Source organism: Oryctolagus cuniculus, chromosome 9 (genome assembly GCF_964237555.1).
Source record: "Oryctolagus cuniculus chromosome 9, mOryCun1.1, whole genome shotgun sequence".
Lineage (NCBI taxonomy): Eukaryota > Metazoa > Chordata > Mammalia > Lagomorpha > Leporidae > Oryctolagus > Oryctolagus cuniculus.
In genome coordinates this window covers 62,256,624-62,279,088 of record NC_091440.1, presented here as the reverse complement: position 1 = coordinate 62,279,088, position 22,465 = coordinate 62,256,624, and the positions used below count along the sequence as shown (strand labels likewise).

The window sequence follows — 22,465 nt, the reverse complement described above, 5'->3', positions numbered from 1 at the left end:
TGAAGATACCTGAGGCAAGACATACGTAAATAAACCAGGCAACCAGGAATATTTCTTTGGTATTTGCATTATAAGATAGAAAAATCAATCTGAAAGTATTTTTGGACTGATTTGTATTTTTTTCTCTTATTTTGATATGAGAGGTAAGATAATTAAGTTTTATCTTACAATAATTGTTTCTAAGAAGTCACATGTCTGTGATTTGGGTTTCTAATGGCTGATTTTAGGAGTGAACCAATTAATGCCATGTCCTGAGAGACCGCTGGGCCGAGCAGCTCAGGAAGTAATGGGAAGCATAAAAGAAGAGTTGTCCCTTAGTTAAAAGATGTCACAGGTAGATGAAATTACATAAGGTGTTCTTTAAGTGATGCGCAAAAGAAAATTAGGTGTAAATTCAATTTCAGCCAATTGGATTTTTATTTGGACTGTATTGGAAAAGTTTATAGATGAAAGCATCTTACAGTTCACAATTTCAGAGCAAACAGACATAATGGCATTTCATTTATTTTATTTAACTTCAGCATGGCCACGTTTTCACATATTGGCTTAAAAACATGCCTGTCTATAAGAAAGGCGGCAGGGAGGGTGGGGAAGGGAGAATGCCCGAGCAAAACTGTAGCATAGGAGTAAGTACAAAATGGAATAGAGCAGAAGGTAAACTGAATACTTCAGTTCCAAGAAGCAGAGGAGCGGAGCTGACTGAGACGGGAGTGGGCTTGCTGTGTGCAGGGCTCTTTCGGCAACGTTGTACCTTGTGTCTCCAGACAGCCTGAGAGATGAGAGTGCATAGGGCCTCCCATGTTGCCATTAGAAGACAAACATCAGATCATTTCATCCTACTGGAGTAGGAGGAGGCGGGGAAGCCAGTATGTAAACACTTCTGAAGTCAACTCTTAATTGTCGGCAATTCACAGAAGGAAAGATATAAAGGCGCAGGTAATCTGAAAGAGCTGATCAGCGCAAAGATCACCAAGCTGGTTAAGGAATGTGCTTCATTTTGAATATACGTGTAGCTAATATTCAAGCAACTCGGAAGTTGATATAAATATTAGTCATGAAGGGTTTGAAAACTTCAGAAGTTGGAAACCTTTTCATCATTTGATTATAACCGCTGGAAGGATAGGGAGTTAAGTGATCATCTCAAAGACACATTATTAGACTGGTGGCTAAAGTTCTGATTCTATGAGACAACCCTATAACTATGCAAATATATTTGGAGATTTTGCATAAAAACATGGCATAGACAAATAACCTAGTGTACAATTGGGAATAAGTGATGGAAAACAATTTTTAAAAAATTCTACCAAAGCATTGCAATTCTTTTTCAAATGGTACATGTTGTCTCTTCTCATTTCAGTTGTCTTTTTAACCTTAATTTCTTTCATTGTCTCTGTTCTTTTCAATAAATTTAGCCTTCTTGTACTCATCTTTAATATACTGAGCTATCTTTTTATTTCTCTCCCAAGGTCTGCTGCTTTGCTTTTGTGAGCCATCTTCTGAACATTGGTCTGGATGGTCTTCTCAAAATCTTGCCCAAGAAGGTTTTAAATAAAATCTCATCAAAGCTGCCTCCACCCCCACTGTGAGTCAGGGAACCCCACAGAGCTGAACTTTACAACTCAACTTTTTCCTCTGTGCAGCTAGAGGGAAATCGCAAGCTCTCAAAGCAGAAGTAAAAACATTAGGAACTCCTTGCTCCTGGTGCACAATGGCACTGGGTCCATCCATAGCCCTCTTAGCACATTTATAACCCAAAGTCCCAAGCAAGAAAGGAATGATCCAAATGCCTTGCAAGCCCTTTCATTCCCACAGATTTTGAATTAGTGCAATGCAATGGAAAGGTAAAGAGATGTGTTTCAGCATAACTCAAATTCAGTTTGGATCTGAGAGCTACTAGTTAATGGCTCTGGGATCCTGAAAAACTTTCTAAACTGAGTGTGTGTTTCATCATCTGTAGAACAGGAATAGTACCCAACTTAAGGTATCTATTAAAAGAGATAATGGAGGTAAAATGTTTGGCACACATGTATAACAAATATCAGCTGTTAACATGTTTATAAAAATGAACCAATTCTAATTTCTTGGTCCTTAGCACCATAGCTTAATAGATGTAATGTTGAAGCAGTATCTCAATGTGGTCTTGAAAATTTTGGAAGTTCTGGGGCTGGTTGGGCATTTGCTCTGACAGTTAAAATGTCCAAGTCTCACATAGGAGTACATGCCTCTAGCTCCTGATTCCAGCTAGCTACTAATGTAGACCCTGGGAGATAGACTTGATGGCTCAAGTAATTGGACTCCTATCACCCAAATGGAGAGATCTCGATTGATTTTCCAGCTTTTGGCTTCAACCTGACCCAGCTCTGGCAGTTGTGGACATCTAGGGAGTGATCCAATGAGAACTCTTGTCTTGCAGATTTGTTTTCAATTTAAAAAATTCTAACTAGTATTCAAACAGAACTTTATACTTTGTGTGGGTGCAAACTGTCAATCTTTACTTAGTATATACTAAGTTGATCTTTTGTAGATAAAGATAATTAAAAATGAATCTTAATGAAGAATGGGATGGGAGAGGGGTAGGAGATGGGATGGTTTGTGGGTGGGGAGGGTCGTTATGGTTGGAAAAACCTCTGTAATCCAAAAGTTGTACTTTTGAAATTTATTAAAGTTTTCTAAAAAGTTCTCAGAGAAAGGTATTTTCCATCTACTGGTTTATTCTCCAACTGGTAACAGCAGCTTGGGGTGGGCCAGGATGAAGCAAGGAGTTAACCAACATCTCTCTATCCCTCCCCCCTTTCTCCTACCATTCCCAGCCTCTGGTAATCAATATTCTAAATTCAAATAAAAATATTTTACCTTCCACACATGAGAAAGAACAAGACAGCATTTGTCTTTTTTATCGGGCTTGTTTTACTTATCCAGTTCAATCCATTTTTCTACAAATGTCAGAATTTCATTTCTCTGGGCACCAAGGTTGATCCGATGCCTTTTCTGTTGTGAATAGTGCTGCCATGAATGAGAGTACATGTATCTTTTTCTACATGTAGACATTATTTCCTTTGGATATATACCCAGAAGTAGAACAGATGGGTCGTATGGTACCTCTGCTTAAGTTTTTTGGGGAACTTCTATAATGTTCCTTATAGTGGCTATAATTTGCATTCTCAACAATGGTGTAGTTCCTTTTCCTAATATGCATGACAGAATTTATTTTTTGTCTTTTTGATGATAGCCATGCTCACAGGAGTGAGATAATGCCTCATTGGTTTTGACTTGCCTGTCCTTGATGGCTGGTGATATTGAGCATTTTTTTTTTAAGTAATACAACAGTATTAACAGTCATTTTGATTTATTTTTTTGGGGAATCTTTCAGATCCTTTCCCTATTTCTTACCTGGATTGTTCATTGGTTATTGTTTTTGAGTTGATCGTGATGTTCTAGATACTAATCCTCTGTCAGGTGCATGGCTTGTGAATATTTTATCCAATTCCGTTGGTTGCCCCTTCACCCTGATTATTTCCTTTGCTGATAAAATCCCACTTGTCTACATTCACTTTCATTGCCTGTGCTTTTTGGATCTCTTTTTTTCCCATTGCCTGTGCCAATGTCTTCAAATGTTTCCTCTAATTTCTTCTAGTACTTTTATAGTTTCAGGCCTCACATTTAGACTTTGGTCCATTTTAAGTTGATTTATAGATAGGGTGAGAAGTAGCAGGGGATAGGTTTTAGTGGGAGGTGTTTGTCTTCTACTTACAGGTATCCAGTTATCCCAATACTACTTATTGAAGGGATGATATGGTCCTTTGCAGAGTGTATGTTTTTGGCATTTCTGTCAAGAACCAGTTGGCTGTAGACATATGAATTCATTTCTGGGACCTCTGTTCTGTTAGATTGGTATGTGGGTCCGTTTTTATGTCACCATCATGTTTTTACTTACAAAAACTCTGTAGTATGTCTTGAAATTAGGCATTGTAATACATCCAGCTTTCTTTTTTTGCTCAAGATCAGTTTGTCTCTTTGGGAGCTTTTTTGTTTACACATGAACTTTTGAATTTTCCTAGTTATGTGAAAAATATCATTGATATTTTTGATGGGGAATATGTTAAATATCTGTAAGTCACTTTGGGTAACATAAACATCCAGTACTGTTTTGGATGAGAGCAGCAAGACTGAACAGCCTTCTCTGGTTCCAGATCTTAGAGGAAATGCCTTCAGTTTTTTTGCACTCAATAAGATGTTGGGTATGTATTTGTCATATATAGTCTCTATTATATTGAAACCTATTCCTTCTATACCTTTTTCAAGTTTTTTTTTTTTTTTAAACCACAAATGGATGTTGAATTTTATCAAATACCTTTTCTGCGTCTACTGGAATGATCTATATAACTTTACCCTTCATTCTGTTGATGTGATATTTGGTGACTTTCATGTATTGCACCCCCATAATAAAACCCACTTGATCATGGTGGATGATCTTTATGATGTGGTGTTAAATTTGATTTGCTAGTTATCTTGTTGAGAACCTTTACATGTATATTCATCAGAGACTGGTCTATATTTCCAGTGTTGTATCTTTTTCAGGTTTTAGAATCAAGGATAAGGGTTGTCTTATACAGGGAGTATGGAAAGATTCTCTCACTTTCAGTTTTTTGGGAAAAGTTTTAGAAGAATTGGTGTTAGTTCTTCCTGAACATGATCTTCATCTTGTCAGCAGAAGTCATTTTCCACTGTTGATTTAATTTTCCAGGAGGCACTTTTTCCCTTTGTGAGTTAATTTGAAATTTATGGGCACTAACTAGCCCAAGTAATCATATTGTGCCCATATGAAATTAAACTTTACCTCTTACTGCTGGAGATTGCATGGATATATATATCTTTCTCTAAATAATAGTATGTTCAGATGTAATACGTTGACTCTGCTGCTAGGCATTGTTGGATAGATCAGAGGGGAAAGGGTTATTATGGCAGAAAGAGAAATGAACAGTACTTAATGAACTTGCATTTCAATTGAGCAGGGTTTTTAATAATAAAAAAAAGCTTTTTATAAATTCTTCTGCTCAGCAACAATAAAAGGAGGAAAAGAGCACTCAGCTGGGAACAATAGCTACTCAGCTCATAAAAATCATTAGAAAGAACATTTTCTTTGTCTACCAGGCCTAGTAATTTTACTGGTGGGCAATGATCCAGATCACTTAGACTCGTTTTTATAGGTGAATCTGAGTCCAGAGAACCGTCTCAACTTTTTCAGCTAATAAATTATACTGACAAAAAAATCAAATTTTCCAATGTGTCAATGTGTAGAATTCTACTCTCTATATAATTCTGGCTCAGAATTCACAGAATACTTTTGATAAGTAAATGAGAGTGATCTGGCATTAATAGGATATGCTCTTTAGGTTGGTCTTCCATTAGTGAGGGAGAACGCTGGCATATTTACTCATCAAATCCTCCTTGTAGCCCAAGCACTGGGTCCAGGAAATGACTGCCAAGTGACACACAGAGTGCCTGCGGACAGCGTGGCTCCCGCTGTGTGAAATGACCTGGCCAACTTAGATATTTAACACCTCACTGTGATCTCTGGAGCTTATCCTTAGTTGAGTCAGAGAGACTTCAGATTTTGACATTAAAGGCCTGGCTGATTCATCTTCTCCCACAAATGTCATTAAACTATCTGAAGTTAATTGTGAAATGTGTTGAAGGTAAATCATTAAAATGTCTTTCCTAATTCAAGGTTCTCCATGACAACCAAAAGATCTGTGCACATGGAGACATATGTTATTTCTAATGACCCTGCTGGGGACCATCAACAGGCTCTGTAATACAATTGTTAATATTTTTCCTTAAAAAGTATAGCCCCGCACCCCGCTAAAGTTACCGAAATTTAAGGAGGTATATTTTTCTATTTAGCTTGCACATAAATATTTTAAGAATGAATTTACTTTGACTTTACCACCTGACATAGTAAGTGCTCAACATTTGCTGAATGCCTAAAATGCCTTTCAAAGTAAAGAAAATGCTTTGAAGACTAAAGCAACGTTTTCCAACCCTCAGTGCTTTTTCCTCTACTACACGTCTATCCATTTTTTACTTTATACCAGAGATTCACATCATCCACTATAAATAGCATTCCATGCTACCCTTTAATTAACTGTCCATCTGACTTAGAGTTTCTCTGTGAAATAACTGTTCTGTTTTTAAGAGGTCTTTCTTTCATGTTCCCCTAGATTGCATCTAAGATGTTAGAATACACAAAGATTGCAGTATCAACAAAGAGCTTAATTAAGCAGAATATGCAATGACAGCAAATATGTAAAAAGCAATCTTTACTAAAGACAGGTAACAATTCAAATAAGCCTTTTACAGATAGTAAGGAGCTGAAGGTGGATAGCTAGTCAAAATCCAATTTTCTAAGTATACTGTTACTTAGAGAATTCTTACTGAATTATCTGCCTGAAACAATAGTGAGATCATCTGAGATTTCCTGAGCTTATATTCCAAATAGTGGTAGCTAGATTATACACCCTGATTTTTTTTTTTTTTTCAGATTTTTATTTATTTGAAGGTTAAAGTTACACAGAGAAGGAGAGGTAAAGGGAGAGGTTTTCCATCTGCTGGTTCACTCCCCAATTGGCTCCAAGGAGCTGCGCCAATCTGAAGCCAGGAGCTTCTTCCACGTCTCCCATGTGGGTGCAGGGGCCCAAGTACTTGGGCCATCTTCTACTGCTTTCCCAGGCCATAGCAGAGAGCTGGAATGGAAGTGGAGCAGCTGGGACTTGAAGTGGCACCCATATGGGATGCTGGTACTTCAGGGGGCAGCTTTACCCACTACGCCAGAGTGCTGGCCCCTCATCCTGGTTTTTTAAAGTAATTTTTAAAAGATTTATTTATTTGAAAGGCAGAGTTCAGGTTATTTGTCTACTGGTTCACTCCCCAAATGGTTGCCATGGCCAGGGCTGGGCCAAGCTGAAACCAGGAGTTTCATTTGGGTCTCCATCATGGGTGCAGGAGCCCAAGCGCTTGTGCCATCTGCTGCTGCTTTCCTAGGTGCATTAACAGGGAGCTGGATCAGAAGTGGAGCAGCCAGGACTCAAAATGATGCCCATATGGGATACCCACACAGCAGGTGGTGGCTTAACCTGTTCCACAGCACTGGCCCCTTAAATAACTCTTTAAATGATTTGATTAAGGGGGGGGGGGGGATCCCAACCCTGCTCTAATATAGATTGAAGAGGCCACTAATACTTTCACAATCCTGTCTTCTCCCTTTGAATCAAGTTCTACATTTCTTGGACCAACTGAATATGGCAGCAATGATTCCCAGAATGAGTCTGGCAGTTTCCACTTCCTGTCCTTTTGAAACATGGCTGTTATGATGAGATGATGCCCTGGTAGTCCTAGAGACTTGGTAAACAGGAACGAAGGCTCCCAGCTGACAACCAGTCCTGACTTCGCCAGCCATCAACTCCTATGGTCAGAGTTGATGCTGCATGGAGTAGAGATGAGCTGTCTCACTACCTTTTCCAAACTGCAGGTTCAAGGGCAAAATAAACCATCATTGCAACACACCTCAAACTTTAATCCACCATATTTAAAAGACATAATTAATTAAGGGGGGCAGTGAAGGAAGTAATATTTTTTGAGACTTTGATATGACTAATGCTTTATACATCCCTACCCCTTAGAACATCTTTATTAGGTAGTATTACTCTCTGTATTTTACACATGAGGGTTATAACTCACAAATTAAGTAACGGTCCAGGGCCATATAATAGGACAGTTTTCAACACCAGTTTGGCTCCAAGGCACAGGAAAATACTACTGAAAATGGAAATAGCAGGAAAATGGCAACGAAGAAGGAGATTTCAAGTTAAACTGAAGTAACTCAACTTTTCACCGACACAGTTTGCACTAGGGAGACATGACATCATTTGACAGGTGTGTTCTGGGAGTGCCCCCGACATTGCTCGGTATAATTTCCCAAGTGGTAATAAAATATGCTTTGGTACATAGTATTCAGATAGCAGCAATATTTTTTTAATACTTAAGAAGCACCATAAAAGTTTAAGTGCTCCATACTAAAAGCATATTGCAAAGATAAAGACAAGACTCTTCTTCTAAAGGGTCTTGCACTTTAGTAGGAGAAATAAGGTATGTTATCACAGAGTTGTTTCACAAGGTACCGATTATCGTAAGTGAGGGATAAAGTGCTATAGGAATGTATTCGTTCATTCAGTGAATATTTATTGAGTGCTAATGCAGTTGTGAACAAAATAGGCATGTGTGGTTCCTGTTCTGAGAGAGCTAAAAATCACATTGCTATGCTGGAGACACCAGAAAAAGAGGATATATTTTAGCTTGGTCTTGAACTATGACTTGACTTTGGCTATGAGGAAGGCAAGGGATTAGGATGCCATTTCAGGCACATAAGTTAAAGAGCAGAAAAATGCAAAAACACTAAAGCATGAAAAAGTTAGGCCATGGGGACCCTCATTGTGGCTCAGCAGGCTAAGCTGCCATGTGCAGTGCTGGCACACCATATGGGCTCCAGTTCATTTCCTGGCTGTTCCACTTCCTAGCCAATTCCTGCTACTGTGCCTGGGAAAACAACAGAAGAAAGCCCAAGTGGCTGGGCCTGAGCCTCTGGACCCATGTGGGAGACCTGGAAGAAGCTCCTCGCTTCAGTCTGGCCCAGCCCCAGGTGTGGCCATCTGGAAGTGAACCAGTGGAAGGAAGATCTCTCTTCCCCTCTAACTCTGCCATTCAAATAAAATAAAGTTAAATATTGGCTGGCGCTGTGGCTCAATAGGCTAATCCTCCACCTGCAGTGCCGGCACACTGGGTTCTAGTCCCGGTCAGGGCACTGGATTCTGTCCTGGTTACTCCTCTTCCAGGCCAGCTCTCTGCTGTGGCCCGGGAGTGCAGTGGATGGCCCAGGTCCTTGAGCCCTGCACCCCATGGGAGACCAGGAGAAGCACCTGGCTCCTGCCTTTGGATCAGCGCAGTGTGCTGGCCGCAGTGCGCCGGCTGTGGTGGCCGTTGGGTGAACCAATGGCAAAGGAAGACCTTTCTCTCTCTCACTGTCCACTCTGCCTGTAAAATATATATATATATATATATATATATATATATATATGGCTATACATAGGAACTTTAAAGCAAGGGTTCTGTTTTGTTGGCTATAAGATCCCAATTTTAAATTGGACCATTTTGTGTACCAAAAGAAAGTATATAGAACATGCAGAGCAGGGGGTCTCACCTTGGGCAGTTTTATCCTCCAGTGCACACTAGGCAAGGTCTGTAAACATTTCATTTTTCTAGAAGTCTGTGCTCTGTCAATTGAACATTTGAGTAATAGAACACAAGTTGCTTGCTGAATACCCTACATAAGCCTATGACTAAAGTTTGAGAGCCACTTAAAACAGTGCATATACTTTTGATAAAAACTCACTGCTAAGAATACACAAATTATTATGGCCACAAGTTGCTTTTATGTTTGAAAATATCTTGAGTACCAGCAAGTACATCAAAGAGTAGAATTTTTATTTTATGTTAATTAAAAAACTTTATTAACATGAAATACTTGTATACATTTATGGGGCACACTGCAATACTCTGACAGATGCATACAGTGTGCACTGGTCAAATCAGGCAACCAGTACCACCACCTTGCCACCCTTCCCCTGGGTTTGGCACCCACAAGCCCCCCTCCTCCATTTTATCATATTGTATGTATTACAGCATTGTGATCTGCCACTGCCCCACTGCCTGTAACATTAGAACCTATTACTTCCACTTAACTGTGTTTTGGTACTTTCTAGCTCCTATCTCCTCTTCCCCCACCAACTCCCGGTATTAAGTAACTATTTTAAGTTCAAGCAGGCTTTATTTAAGTTTCATATATGAATAAGAACATACAGTATTTGTTTCTGTGTCAAGTTTATTTCTCTTAACATAATGACTGCCAGTTTCATCCATTTTGCTGTAGATGTCAAGATTCCATTTTTTTTATGGCTAAATACTATTCTGTGTTACACACACACACACACATTTACCCATTCTATCAACTGGCACCTTGGATCTTTCCATATATCAGCTGTTATGATAGTGCTGCCATGAACACGACAGGCACAAGTATCACATTCTAATCTTATTTCCTTCAGATACATACCCAGAGGTAGGATAGCTGGGTACATGCATGTTTAGTTTTTAAGGTTCTCTAATTTGTATTGGCAACTATTACACTAATTTGTATTGCCAACAACAACAATAGTGTTTCCTCCACAACCTTGTTAATATATATATATTATTATGAGATATATATATATATATATATATATATATATATATATAGGCAGATTTAGAGAGAAGGTCTTCCTTCCGTTGGTTCACCCCCAAATGACTGCAACAGCCAGCGGGCTGCGCCGATCCGAAGCCAGGAGCCAGGTGCTTCCTCTTGGTCTCCCATGCAGGTGCAGGGCCCAAGCACTTAGGCCATCCTCCACTGCCTTCCCAGGCTACAGCAGAGAGCTGGACTAGAAGAGGAGCAACCGGGACTAGAACCCAGAGTACTATCGCCGCAGGCAGAGGATTAGCCTAGTGTGCTGTGGCGCTGGCTGTGTGTGTGTGTATATATATAAATAAAAAGATTTTAGTCATTTGAAAGGCAGACTGACAGAGACAGAAAGCGACTTTCCATCTATTGGTTCACTCTCCCAAATGGATGCAATAGCTGTGGCTGGGCCAGGTGGAAGCCAGGAGTCAAGAACTTCATCCTGGTCTCCCATGTGGGTTGCAGGGGCCCACATACTTGGGCCATTTTCTTCTGCCTTCTCAAGAGCATTAGCAGGGAACTGGATCAGTTGCAGAGCAGCTAGGATTCCAACTGACACTCTGAAATGAGATACTGGCATTACAAGTGGTGGATTAACTTGCTGTGCCACAATGCCAGCCTCTATTTTTTCTTTTTGATGAGACATTCTCTCTAGAGTGAGATGATTGCTCATGGTGGTTCTGACTTGCATTTCCTTGATAGTAAGTGATGCTGTAAACTTTTTCAGTTGTTTGTAAGCCATTTGTATTTCTTTTGAGAAATGTCTGTTCATGGCTTTGCCCAGTTCTTAACTGGATTTTTTTTTTTTTTCGTGGTGAGTTTTTTTTAATCCCTTATATAATCTACATATTGGGGCTGGCGCTGTGGCACAGCAGGTTTAACACCCTGGCCTGAAGCACCAGGATCCCATACGGGCACCGGTTCTAGTCCCAGCTGCTCCTCTTCCAATCCAGCTCTCTGCTGTGGCCTGGGAAAGCAGTAGAAGTTGGCCCAAGTCCTTGGCCCCTGCATCCGCGTGGGAGACCCGGAAGAAGTCCCAGCTCCTGGCTTCGGATCTGCACAGCTCTGGCCTTGGCGGCCATTTGGGGAGTGAACCACCGGATGGAAGACCTCTCTCTCTTTCTGCACCTCTCCTCTCTCTGTGTAACTCTTTGAAGTAAAATCTTTTAAAAAATATATAATCTAGATATTAATCCTTTGTCAGATACATAGTTTGCAAATATTTTCTCCCATTCTGTATATTCACTCTTCCCTCTGTTTCTTTGTTGCACTGAAGCTTGAGATAATCCCATTTGCTTTTGCTGCCTGTGCTTTTGAGGTCTTTAAAAAAATAAAAAAACATTGCCTATGCTGATGTTTCAAAGCATTTTCCCTGTATTTTCTACTAGCAGTTTCATAGTTTTAGGGCTCACATTTAGTCTTTTGAGTTAATTCTAACATTTGTACAGGATGACAGGTAGGCGGGGGTCTATTTTCATTCTACCTATGAATATCTAGTTTTCCCAGCACCATTAGTGAAGAGGGAGTCTTTTGTCTAGTGTCTGTTTTGACCACAGTGAAGGACTGGTTCACTGTAGATACTTGGATTCTATACTAGGATCTGTATCCCACTGCTTTAAATTTGTTTTTGTACTAGTACCACACTGTTTTGATAACTCTACTTCTATAGTATATCTTGGAATTGGGTATTGTGATACCTCCAATTTTGTTCTTTCTGCTCAATATTGCTTTGGCAATTTGGGGACTTTGTTTACAGAAATAAGTCTTCAAATTTATATGAAATCACCAATGTCCTTGGTATTTTTATGGGGACTGCACATGAGATGTACATGCAATGTGAAGTCTTTATAATTTCACTAAGTTGTACTGGCCTCACTTTTACATGCAGCTAAAGAAAGTGACAATAGGCTAAGGACAGCAGAACATTGTGAATGCTGTACCTTCGCAATTATCACCAATTAAATGACTGTTAGCTAGTAAGTCTTAATTTATATATTAAAGAAACTATATAGAGAATACTACAGAAACACAGTGAAAAGACTGAAGTTTGTTCATTTCTGTGCAGGAAGTCCCTTCACATCCAAGCTTCATTGTATGCTGTACTTCTGACTTCAAAATTTACTTCTGTTATCACTGCATCTCCTCTTTTTTATCTTCTTTTTGGTCCCCAGTGCCAGAGCTTCCAGAGCCTTCTCACTTGGATGCTATCTTTTTGTATACCATTTTGGAGAGCTTTAATGATGTCTACTGAAGGGAAGATGCAATGCTGCCTGTTTTCTCCTGTTTTACTGTCTTTTTCAAGTGAGGAGTTCCCTCATTTTAGGAATCTCTTCTTTTAGCTTGTTGCATTCATCAGCAATCTTGGTTTCTGTGTCCTCAGTGATTCTTTCAGCCATATTAATTGCTTCAACCTGTTCCTTCTTTCGCTGGTCTTCCTCACAATACATCTGCATTTTTAACCCTATTTTCAATGTCATCTTTGCTTAATCCACCCAAAGACTGGATTACAATCAGCTTGCATCCTACGTCTTTATCTTTGGTAGGAACATGTACAATCCCATTGGCATCAATGTCAAATATAACTGTAATCTGTGGGACTTCTTGGGGTACTGGAGGAATTCCAATCAAAGTGAATGGTCCAAGAAGTTTGTCTCCAGCCATCTCTCTCTCCCCCAACATACTTTAATCTCAACTTGAGTCTGCCCAACAGCAGCAGTAGAAAAATACCTGGCTCTTCTTGGTTGAAATAGTGGTGTTCTTGTTTGGTGAAGACACCTCCTGGTCTCAATACCCAGAGAGGGGAGTGACATCCAGGAGTGGCACATCTGTGACAGCACCAGCCAACACACCTCCCTGACTAGCAGCTCCAACCACCACAGCCTTATCAGGATTGACAGCTTTACTTGGGGCTTGGCCAAAAGTGTTCAGTCCTGCTGAACCTGGACTAATGTAACATAAAAGGCTAGTCCAGAGCCTTTAATTTTCTTAGGTTTATTCAGTGCATATATTTTTTCCCAAGCCTGGATATTTCAAAGGAAAAGTAAAGAAAATAAGGTCTTAACTCAAGCCTTAAACTCTGTTTAAGACTTCAAACAGGTCTGTGCTCATTCATTAGTTTTCCATGCATCTGTGAGTTCAGAATGGGTGTTGAATTTCATCAGTGGCTTTTCTCTATTGAGATATTTTATCTTACATTATACTGATATCATGTATTATAATCATTGATTTGCACATGCTGAACCATCCTTACATTCCTGGGAAAAATCCCAACTGATCATGGTGGGTCATCTTTTTCATGGGGTGTTTGAGTCAATCTGCAGGGTTTTTGTCTTGAGAATTTTTGCAACAATGTTCACTAGGTTTAGTTTTTGTCTGTATAATTTTGCAATTAATATACTAGTTTCATGAAATAATCTTGGCAATAATTTGAGAAAAATTGTTCTTTACAAGTTTAATATAATTCAGAAATGAAGTCCGATGATATTGGGCTTTTCTTTGTTGGGAGACTTTTTTTTTTTTTAACAGGCAGAGTGGACAGTGAGAGAGAGAAGTCTTCCTTTTTCTGTTGGTTCACCCTCCAATGGCCGCCGCACCGTGCTGATCCGAAGCCAGGAGCCAGGTGCTTCCTCCTGGTCTCCCATGCGGGTGCAGGGCCCAAGCACTTGGGCCATCCTCCACTGCACTCCCTGGCCACAGCAGAGAGCTGGCCTGGAAGAGGGGCAACCGGGACTAGAACCCGGTGTGCCGGCGCCGCCGGCCTGGGAGACTTTTGATGCTGTTCCAATCTCATTACTTGTTCAAATTTTCTGTCCTCAATTTCTGTTTTGATTGAACAATATTTCATTGAATCAGTACAGGTATTCAGTTCTATGTTTTTGTGTAATGCCAATAAGGTTGCTGTTGCTCATTTCTACTTCTGTTGTGGGCAGGAAAAAAATTCATAAGTATGACTTGATTTGGGGACTAATATATGGTCTATCCTAGAGGATGTTTCATAGGGTAATAATCTGTTGGACTGAATTTTCTATAAATGCCTGTTAGGTCCATTTGTATAATAGTATTGTTTAACCCTGATCTTTGATTTTCTTGTGTTTGTACAGGATCTGTCAATAAGAGTGCTGAAGTTCTCCACTATCACAATATTGGAGCCTCTTTTCATCTAATGATGGTTGCTGTATAAAACTTTTAAAATCATTATATCTTCTCACTAAATTAGTCCTTTTGAGCTTCTTTTTGGAGGTTTTGTCTTCAAGTCTGTTTTGTCTAACATGAGGAAAGCTATTCCTGCCTCACTCTGGCTTTTGTTTGCATGGGACAACTTTTTCTGTTCTTTTACTTTCAGTCAGCCCAGGCTTATGTCTTTACAGTGGAAAATCCAACAATGTGAACTTTCGTTTCATGTGCAAAATAAAAATATAACATTACCTTTAGACTAAGGTATGTGAAATATAAATGAATTTCATATTTAGATTTGCATCCCATCTCTAAGATATCACAGTATGTATAGACGATTATTGAAGAATTAGAAATCTAAAGGGCTTCAGTTCCAAGCATTTTTGGTGGTGGATATGTAACCTGTACTAATCTAGTTGTTAATAGGCCAAACATGTTGCTAATCATATACAATGCACAAGAGAGCACCCCAAGAATTATCAAGCCCACATGTCAACAGTGCAAAGCTTGAACTCCTAAATTATGAGATAGTGTAAGTTGAAATTGCATCTAGGATGTTAATACATATTTTTAGGTGAAATAGTCATTCTGCTTCCCTGGAATGAACCCAGGATTTCTAAGACATTGGGAAATGTTGCACTTTCTTCTGAATCTGTTATCTTTTGGAGAAAGCAACTTAATGCTGGCCTTTCATGACCACTTTTATCCATTCCTACCTTTCAATACATCTTATACTCTAATCACACTAATGGATAAGATCCATTTCTATTAATTCTGTTCAGAGAAATATTTTTTCTTAAAGCCTAGTGCTATGCTAATTACTCCATGAAGACTCCTTCCCACCACCACACACTCATTTTAAGTTACTTTGTTGTTTAACGTATCTGTACCTCTCTACTTACTTATGTGATTAACCCTTCCTCTAAATATAAGATCTTTTGGGTCAGGATCCATAACTGGCTCATATTTTTAACTCTCAGAGGACTCACTATGGTGCTTTACACATCATAGATGGAATAAATATACAGTGCTGCTAGAAGACTATAATCAGTTTTTCCCAGTTCTTTTTAGCCTTGTTCTGGTAATGTTATCATTTTAGTAGCTTTCCACGTTCTCATGCTTCAGCCAAGGGTATGACAGCAGCATTCTTCAAGTTCTAACAACTATTTTACAGAACACCTTTTAGTCAATTCCACTGTTTTCAAAACATTTCCCCATGAGATGGCAGCAAGTATTTGATTTCAGAGGACCTTAGTTAGGCAAAGCCCCTTTCCTATGAAGAACCAAGAAAAAATGAGGGCACAAACATAAAACAGTAAGAATTTCTACTCATTGCTCAGAAATCTCAATTGCATTTCTGATGGTCATACTGGATTTAGGACTGACATAACAAGGCTATTAATATTTTATTGCTATAGAGCTTAATGCCAAAAGAAAAGGCTGTGGTCAGCATACATATTTTAGACTAATTTGCACATCTTTCCTTTCAGTGTCCCCTTTTGTTTCCTTCAGTATAATTCTTCAGCATCAATCAATGCTTGGTGGTTGCTTCTAACAAATCTTTTGCTTCGTTTATTTTAGTAGCTAGATAAGGCGATCCTCCTAAGAGAACAAAGAAAAATAAATGGATAAAGTTAATAATGAAGTATTCTGTAAAAGTCCCCAGTGTAGATAGACTCAGAATTCTAATATTTTCCCATAAATCCATCCTGTAACAAAACAGTATACATGTGTTCAATGACATACCACATGCCCAGCAATAAAAAAAAAAAAAAAAAAAACCTGTGAGAAAAATAATGAAAGTTATAATCACGAGTAAAACTTTGGTCACATGCTTGGTGAATGACCAGTGAAATTTTCTGAAATTAATTAAATGGATGGTTCAGTAAGCAAAATAGTCTTTAATCATGCCTTTTATTTTTTTAAGGGTTGATTACTCATCTGAAATAGGGTTAACTTTCTGATGGAGGTAAATTGACCCAAAATCTTGTCAAGCCTTATAATTGGAAAAACAAAACAAAAAACCTACTATACAGTGCTAAAAGTAGTTTTTACTAAAAATGAATAGTAAAAGTGATGTTAAAGGGAATCCTCACTGTTTTCTGAAATGATCCTATTGGAATACTCAGAGTATAATCCTGGATTCATACTACCCTAAAATACAAATTGAGTCCTTTTTAGAATTTTTTGCAATGAATTCTAAAACAAGAAAATTGAGATGAATTTCAAATGCAGAATCATAAACAGAGCCTATTTGATATGTAAAAATACTAGCTCCAAACTGTTAATTAACGCTATTTAAACATCATACCCTTTCTAACTTCTAGTCCTGAATACTGTCATTGCTTATTGGTCAGCCTAAAAATCATCTAACCGTTCACCAGTCTCTCTGTATTTGTTTTCATTTTGTATTCTTCCCTTAAGTGCAAACCATTGGCGGCAGCAGTGGAAAACATCGTATGTCCTCAGTAGCTTACAACAATCCAAAAAGCATTTAGACAGTACTGCCGTAAAGTGTCCTAACTCGGGCAATTTATTGATATCACACCACTCAGCTGATGGGGGGAACTGGATCAACGAACACGGCACTGTACTAGAAAGGGCAATGCTGGAGGAAACCACACTGAGATTTTTGCCTGAGGGTGACACCAACACTTTCATAACTGCTACAAACAAACATATAAAACTTACAAAGAAAGTTGATAAATTTTATGTATGATGTTGGGATTAGCTAACATGGGTCCTGATAAGCTGTATAAACTGAATTAACAAGGTGATACAAATCATCTCATGTTCTCAACGAATATTAAAATAGTAATTGAACTTAATCTTTGATATGCCTTCTGGATAGTTAGAAGAACTGAAACAACAAACAGCTGTACTTTCAGGTGAGTGCTGAAAGAACTAGTAAGACTCATAGGCCTGGGGTGGAAGCATAGAAGGCGCAAAAGAAAAAGGGCACTGAGATTCAGCTCCCTGGCAAAGGGGAAGGAAGCCCCCTGCAGGGAAAGGGTAAGCAGCCAAGCCCACCTCCAGGAATGCCTTTATGGGGCACTCCTAGCTCCAAGAGGAATCCAGAGTCATTACTGGTAAGGAAACCCACCTAGAGAACTTGGGTTACTTTGCCTCAGGAAAGGAACTTATACTGGACCTCCCTTCCCAATCCACCAGCACAGCTGCAGCATATGTCAACAGCTGAGAATAAAGTCACTTTAGGAATCCGTACTGCTTTAGAGGTTAGACTCCCACACAGCCCCATCTCTGTGGCCCCATAGCTGTCTCACCTCACTAACAAAAAAATGCGGGGTTTGTAAGGCTAAGATTAGTCTCAGGAGAACTGTGACTTGAAAGCTTTGCATTACAAGGAACTGGGAATGCAGGAAAGTAAAGGCATTCTGCCCCCAAGAACCCAGTAGGGGTGGTGGCCTCTCAGACTTGAGGCCAGCCCCACCATCTCACCTCCTACCACCAGATGGTGCACTGCATGCTGCCACTGGGACTCCCAGGTCCAATTCCTGCAAGTCTGGCCTACATCTCCTCAACTGCAGCAGCTCCAGGAGAATGTGTGCCTGACATCTGGCAATCACGTTGGGTACAAAGAGCATCAAAACTCCACCTCACTGGTGCTGCGGCTCACCAGGCTAATCCTCCACCTACGGCACTGGCACCCCAGTTTCTAGTCCTGGTTGCTCCTCTTCCAGCCCTGCTCTCTGCTGTGGCCCTGGAAGGCAGTGGAGGATGGCCCAAGTGCTTGGGGCCCTGCACCCGCATGGGAGACCAGGAGCAAGCAGCTGGCTTCGGATCGGCGCAGCACACCGGCCATAGCAGCCATTTGCGGGGTGAGCCAACGGCAGGAAAACTCCACCTCAACTGCCATCCGCTACAGGAAAAGATGGTGTACAGGGAGTATATGTACTGTGGCATCCACAGCCAACATAAGCCTTCCAAAAAGACACATCCTGAGAAAAACCTTTAATTCATAAGAGCTCTTCTTTAAAACTGATGGGGCAAAAGGTGTTGGGCATAGTAGTGAGGATATGGTTTGGCATGCCTGGGTTCCAGACCCAGCTGAGTTTCTGATTCCAGTTTCCTGTTGAGCCATCACTGCTGCCTTCTAGGATGTGCCTTAAGTTGGGTTCCTGCCATCCATGTGGGAACCATGGATTGAGTTCTTGTTCTCTAGATTGGGAGGGCATTTGTAGTGAATCAGTAGATGGAAGCTCATTCTGCGTCTTTCTGCCTTTCAAATAAATAAAAATTGTAAAAACTGATTCAGATGCAATATTATGACACAAAAGGAACATAAAAGTCTCCCTTTCTTTAAAGTCTGATTGCTAAAGTACTGTTAAGTTGCCTAATAGGTAATTCAAAAGTAATTATAAGACTACTAAAGATACAAGAAAACAAAGGAAATCAGAAAATGAGAAATTCAGGAAAGATAGAAGATCTTGAAAATGAAGTGTTAGAAATGAAGAACTCAATAGCAGAAGTAAGAACCTAAACTAAAAGGGTGGGAGGAATGAACACAGCCTTGAAAACTTTTAAATTTGGGAGTTCTTGAGGGGGAAGAAGAGAAAAAGCAGCATAGAAAGCCCATTCGTGGGAAAGTTGTCAGCTATTAATTCAATCTAGGAAGAAAAAAGGATATTTAAATTGAAATGAACAGAGAATTCAGAGGAAAAATAACAGGAATATACACTTGGAAAAACTGGGGCCTACGTTGTAGCTGCCTGTGATGCCAACATCCCAATATGGGCACTGGCTCTAAGCCCAGCTGCTCCATCTTGAATCTGGTTCCCTGGCTACTGTGCCTAGGAAAGGTAAGATGGACCAAGTACCAGGAGACCCTGATGAAGTTTCCTGTTGTGGTCATTTGGGGGAATGAACCAGCAGATGAAGTATGCAAATATGACTTTCAAATAAGTATACACATATATAGTCATTTAATATAGCAGTATAGTCCCACAGAATTTAAGAAGTTGGGACTTAAATAAATCTTAATGCTTACTTTCAAGTAAATTTTATTTGAAAGGGCTACACAGAAAGAGGTCTTCCACGTGCTGATTCACTCCCCAGTTGGCCGCAACGGCCAGAGCTGCGCCAATCTGAAGCCAGGAGCTTCTTCAGGGTCTCCCACACGGGTGCAGGGGGCCCAAGGACTTGGGCCATCTTCTGCTTTCCCAGGCCATAGCAGAGAGCTGGATCGGAAGTGGAGCAGCCGGGACTAGAACCAGCCATGCTCATATGGGATGCCAGCACTACAGGTGGCGGCTTTACCCACTATGCCACAGTACCAGCACACCAGAGACAAAAGAAAACAGCAAGTCTATCAGTATTTCTCAGAGTATGTTAACTGAACATAATACAATAAAGCTAGAAATCACTAACAAGCACATACAGGGTATCCCAATGTTGACTTCTAAAACAACTCACACACTAAGGAAAAGTATCATAGCAGAAATTGTTCAAGAGGGAAAAACCAAAGGTTAGTCTCTATCATACTGAAAATGATACAAGAACAGAAAATGTAAAAACTCACATCCATTTGAGAAATTGAGTCTGTAAGTCTGTAATTAACACCATTCTCAAAAATCCTTGTCAGGATTTTCAGTAATTTTTCTTCCCCAAAAATAGGTGACATGGATAATACTTTTCAACTTCTTTTATAAGGCTAACATATCCTTGATAACAAGTCATGATGAAGTGATCACAATAAAACATCAGTTTTAACATGAGAACAAATGCAGAAAATCAGTATCATGACCAAGTTTCCTTCTAAGTTATCAAAAATGTAATAGGTTACAATTAGCAAAATGTTGAAACTTTTGGCTCTGAGATCAGTGACAAGAAAAAAATACCTACTATCACTGTTTAACAGGATATCAGAGGCCCCTACTCCCTGAGCATAAAATAAGGAATGGGAACAAAGTGTCATTCTTCATAAATTTTAATATGGAGTATGTAGACAATCCAAAAGGACCTGAAAAATCATATTTTTTTTTTTATATTTTTTAAAGATTTACTTATTTTTTTTTTAACTTGAAAAATCATATTTTTAAAAAATCGGTCTTACTCCTAGCAATCAATAACTATGACTTAATTTATAATAGCATTTGAAAAATTAATACACTGGAATAAAATTATGTATCACCCAGAAATATGTAAAACTGTTGGAATTAAGATGACCTAAATAAATATCATTAAGATGTTAATTCTCCCAAGTAGATTGATAGATGCATGGTTATTCCTATCATAACCGAATGAGATGTGTGTATAAATGTGTATGTTGTGTGTGCATAACGATAAGAAATCTTAATTTATACTGACAAGCAAAGGGCCAACAATAGCCCTCCCATGAAGATACACAAATTAATATGTAAAATGTGGCAATGGCACAAGCATAAAGAAATTAGGCAATGGAAGAAGAGAAACAGTCCCATAAATATCTGGTTATTTATAACAAAGGTAACATGGCAGATCACTAGGGAAAGAATGCCCTTTTTAAAAGTGCTTGACTACTTGGATATTCAAATAACTACAATGGAAGCTTTATCCCTACCTCACATCACAGTTAAAAGGTTCAGGAAATTCATGACCTTGATACTTTTATGAATCTGAGACACAAATTTCTTTTAAGAAGCACTAAGAAGGCAAATCCTGATAAAATGGACTGTTTTACAGTTAAGAACTTTTACAGGGCCAGTGCTGTGGCATAGTGAGTAAAGCTGCAGCATGCAGTGCCAGCATACCATTTGGTGCCAGTTCAAGTCCTGGCTGCTCCACTTCCGATCCAGCTCTCTGCTTGCTATGGCCTGGGAAAGCAGTAGAAGATGGCCCAAGTCCTTGGGCCCCTGCACACATGTGGGAGACCCGGAAAAAGCTCCTGGCTTCAGATTGGCCATTGCAGCCAATTGGGACATGAACCAGTGGATGGAGAGGTAGAGATCTTCCTTCTCTGTGTAACTCTTTCAAATAAATAAATCTTTAAGAACTTTTGTTAATGAAGGGACACCAGTAAGTATATGCAAAAGAAAGCCACAGAGAAAATACAACTCGGACTAAGCTCTAGAATACCAGAATGTATGATGTTCACAAAAGTCATAAGAAAAAGTTTAATAGGGGCTGGCATTGTAGAATAGCAGCTTCCTACATGAGTGCTGGTTTGAGACGTGGCTGCTCTACTTCCGATCCAGCTCCCTGCTAATGTGCCTGGGAGACCTGGACCCCTGCACCCATATGGGAGACCAGAAGTTCCTAGTTCCCAGCTTTGGCCAGCCCCAGCACCAGCCATTACAGCCATTTGGGGAATGAATCAGTGGATAGATCTCTCTCTCTTCTCTGTAATAGTTCTATTTTTTGATCTGGGCAAATGGCTACAAAAACAAGATCCTTTGTGACAATTCACTGAGTTGTAAATTTCTATTTGTGTACTTTAATTTATGAATGTATATTTCAATTTTTAAAAATGCTTATTGGAAAATGTTATAGATCACCGACCTCTACGTAAGGTTTGATGACACTATCCAGGACTCACTGGGGCTCAAAAAACCTTATGATAACCATGATGACAAAGGCAGTGGGGCAATATTGTTCTAACATCTCATTTGGTTCTTCCAACTATCCTGTGGAGTAGTTCTGTACTTACTTGATTAAGGACACTGATTCACAAATTTACCTGCCCAACACCAGCTACAGAGCTAATATGGGGTGAGGCCAGGATCCCTAGGAAGACTGGCTCCTGAGCCTATACTCTTTACCAAAATGCCTCATTTGTTTACAGGATTTCATATTAAATTCTCATCTTTTTTTTTTTTTTTTTTACTTTCTTCAAGTCCCTAATCCCATCTCATATCCTCTTCCTTACAGAAGATAAAAAGATGAATCACAGGGAGTCAATCACACACCAATAGATAAATTCCTCAAAGAGTGACCAATTCTTGGAATCTGTTATTAATACACATTTTA

General features: G+C 39.5%; 1 protein-coding gene across 1 annotated transcript in view; it reads right to left on the bottom strand.

Annotated features, from left to right (window-relative positions):
• Nucleotides 1-15,887: 15,887 nt before the first annotated feature.
• Nucleotides 15,888-22,465, bottom strand: part of DNAJC15 (DnaJ heat shock protein family (Hsp40) member C15) — a 72,862-nt gene continuing 66,284 nt past the window's right edge. The window contains exon 6 of the mRNA XM_008260010.4: nt 15,888-16,102. Coding sequence (XP_008258232.1) covers nt 16,032-16,102 — 71 coding nt within the window. The 3' untranslated portion in view covers nt 15,888-16,031. The remainder of the gene's footprint in view (nt 16,103-22,465) is intronic.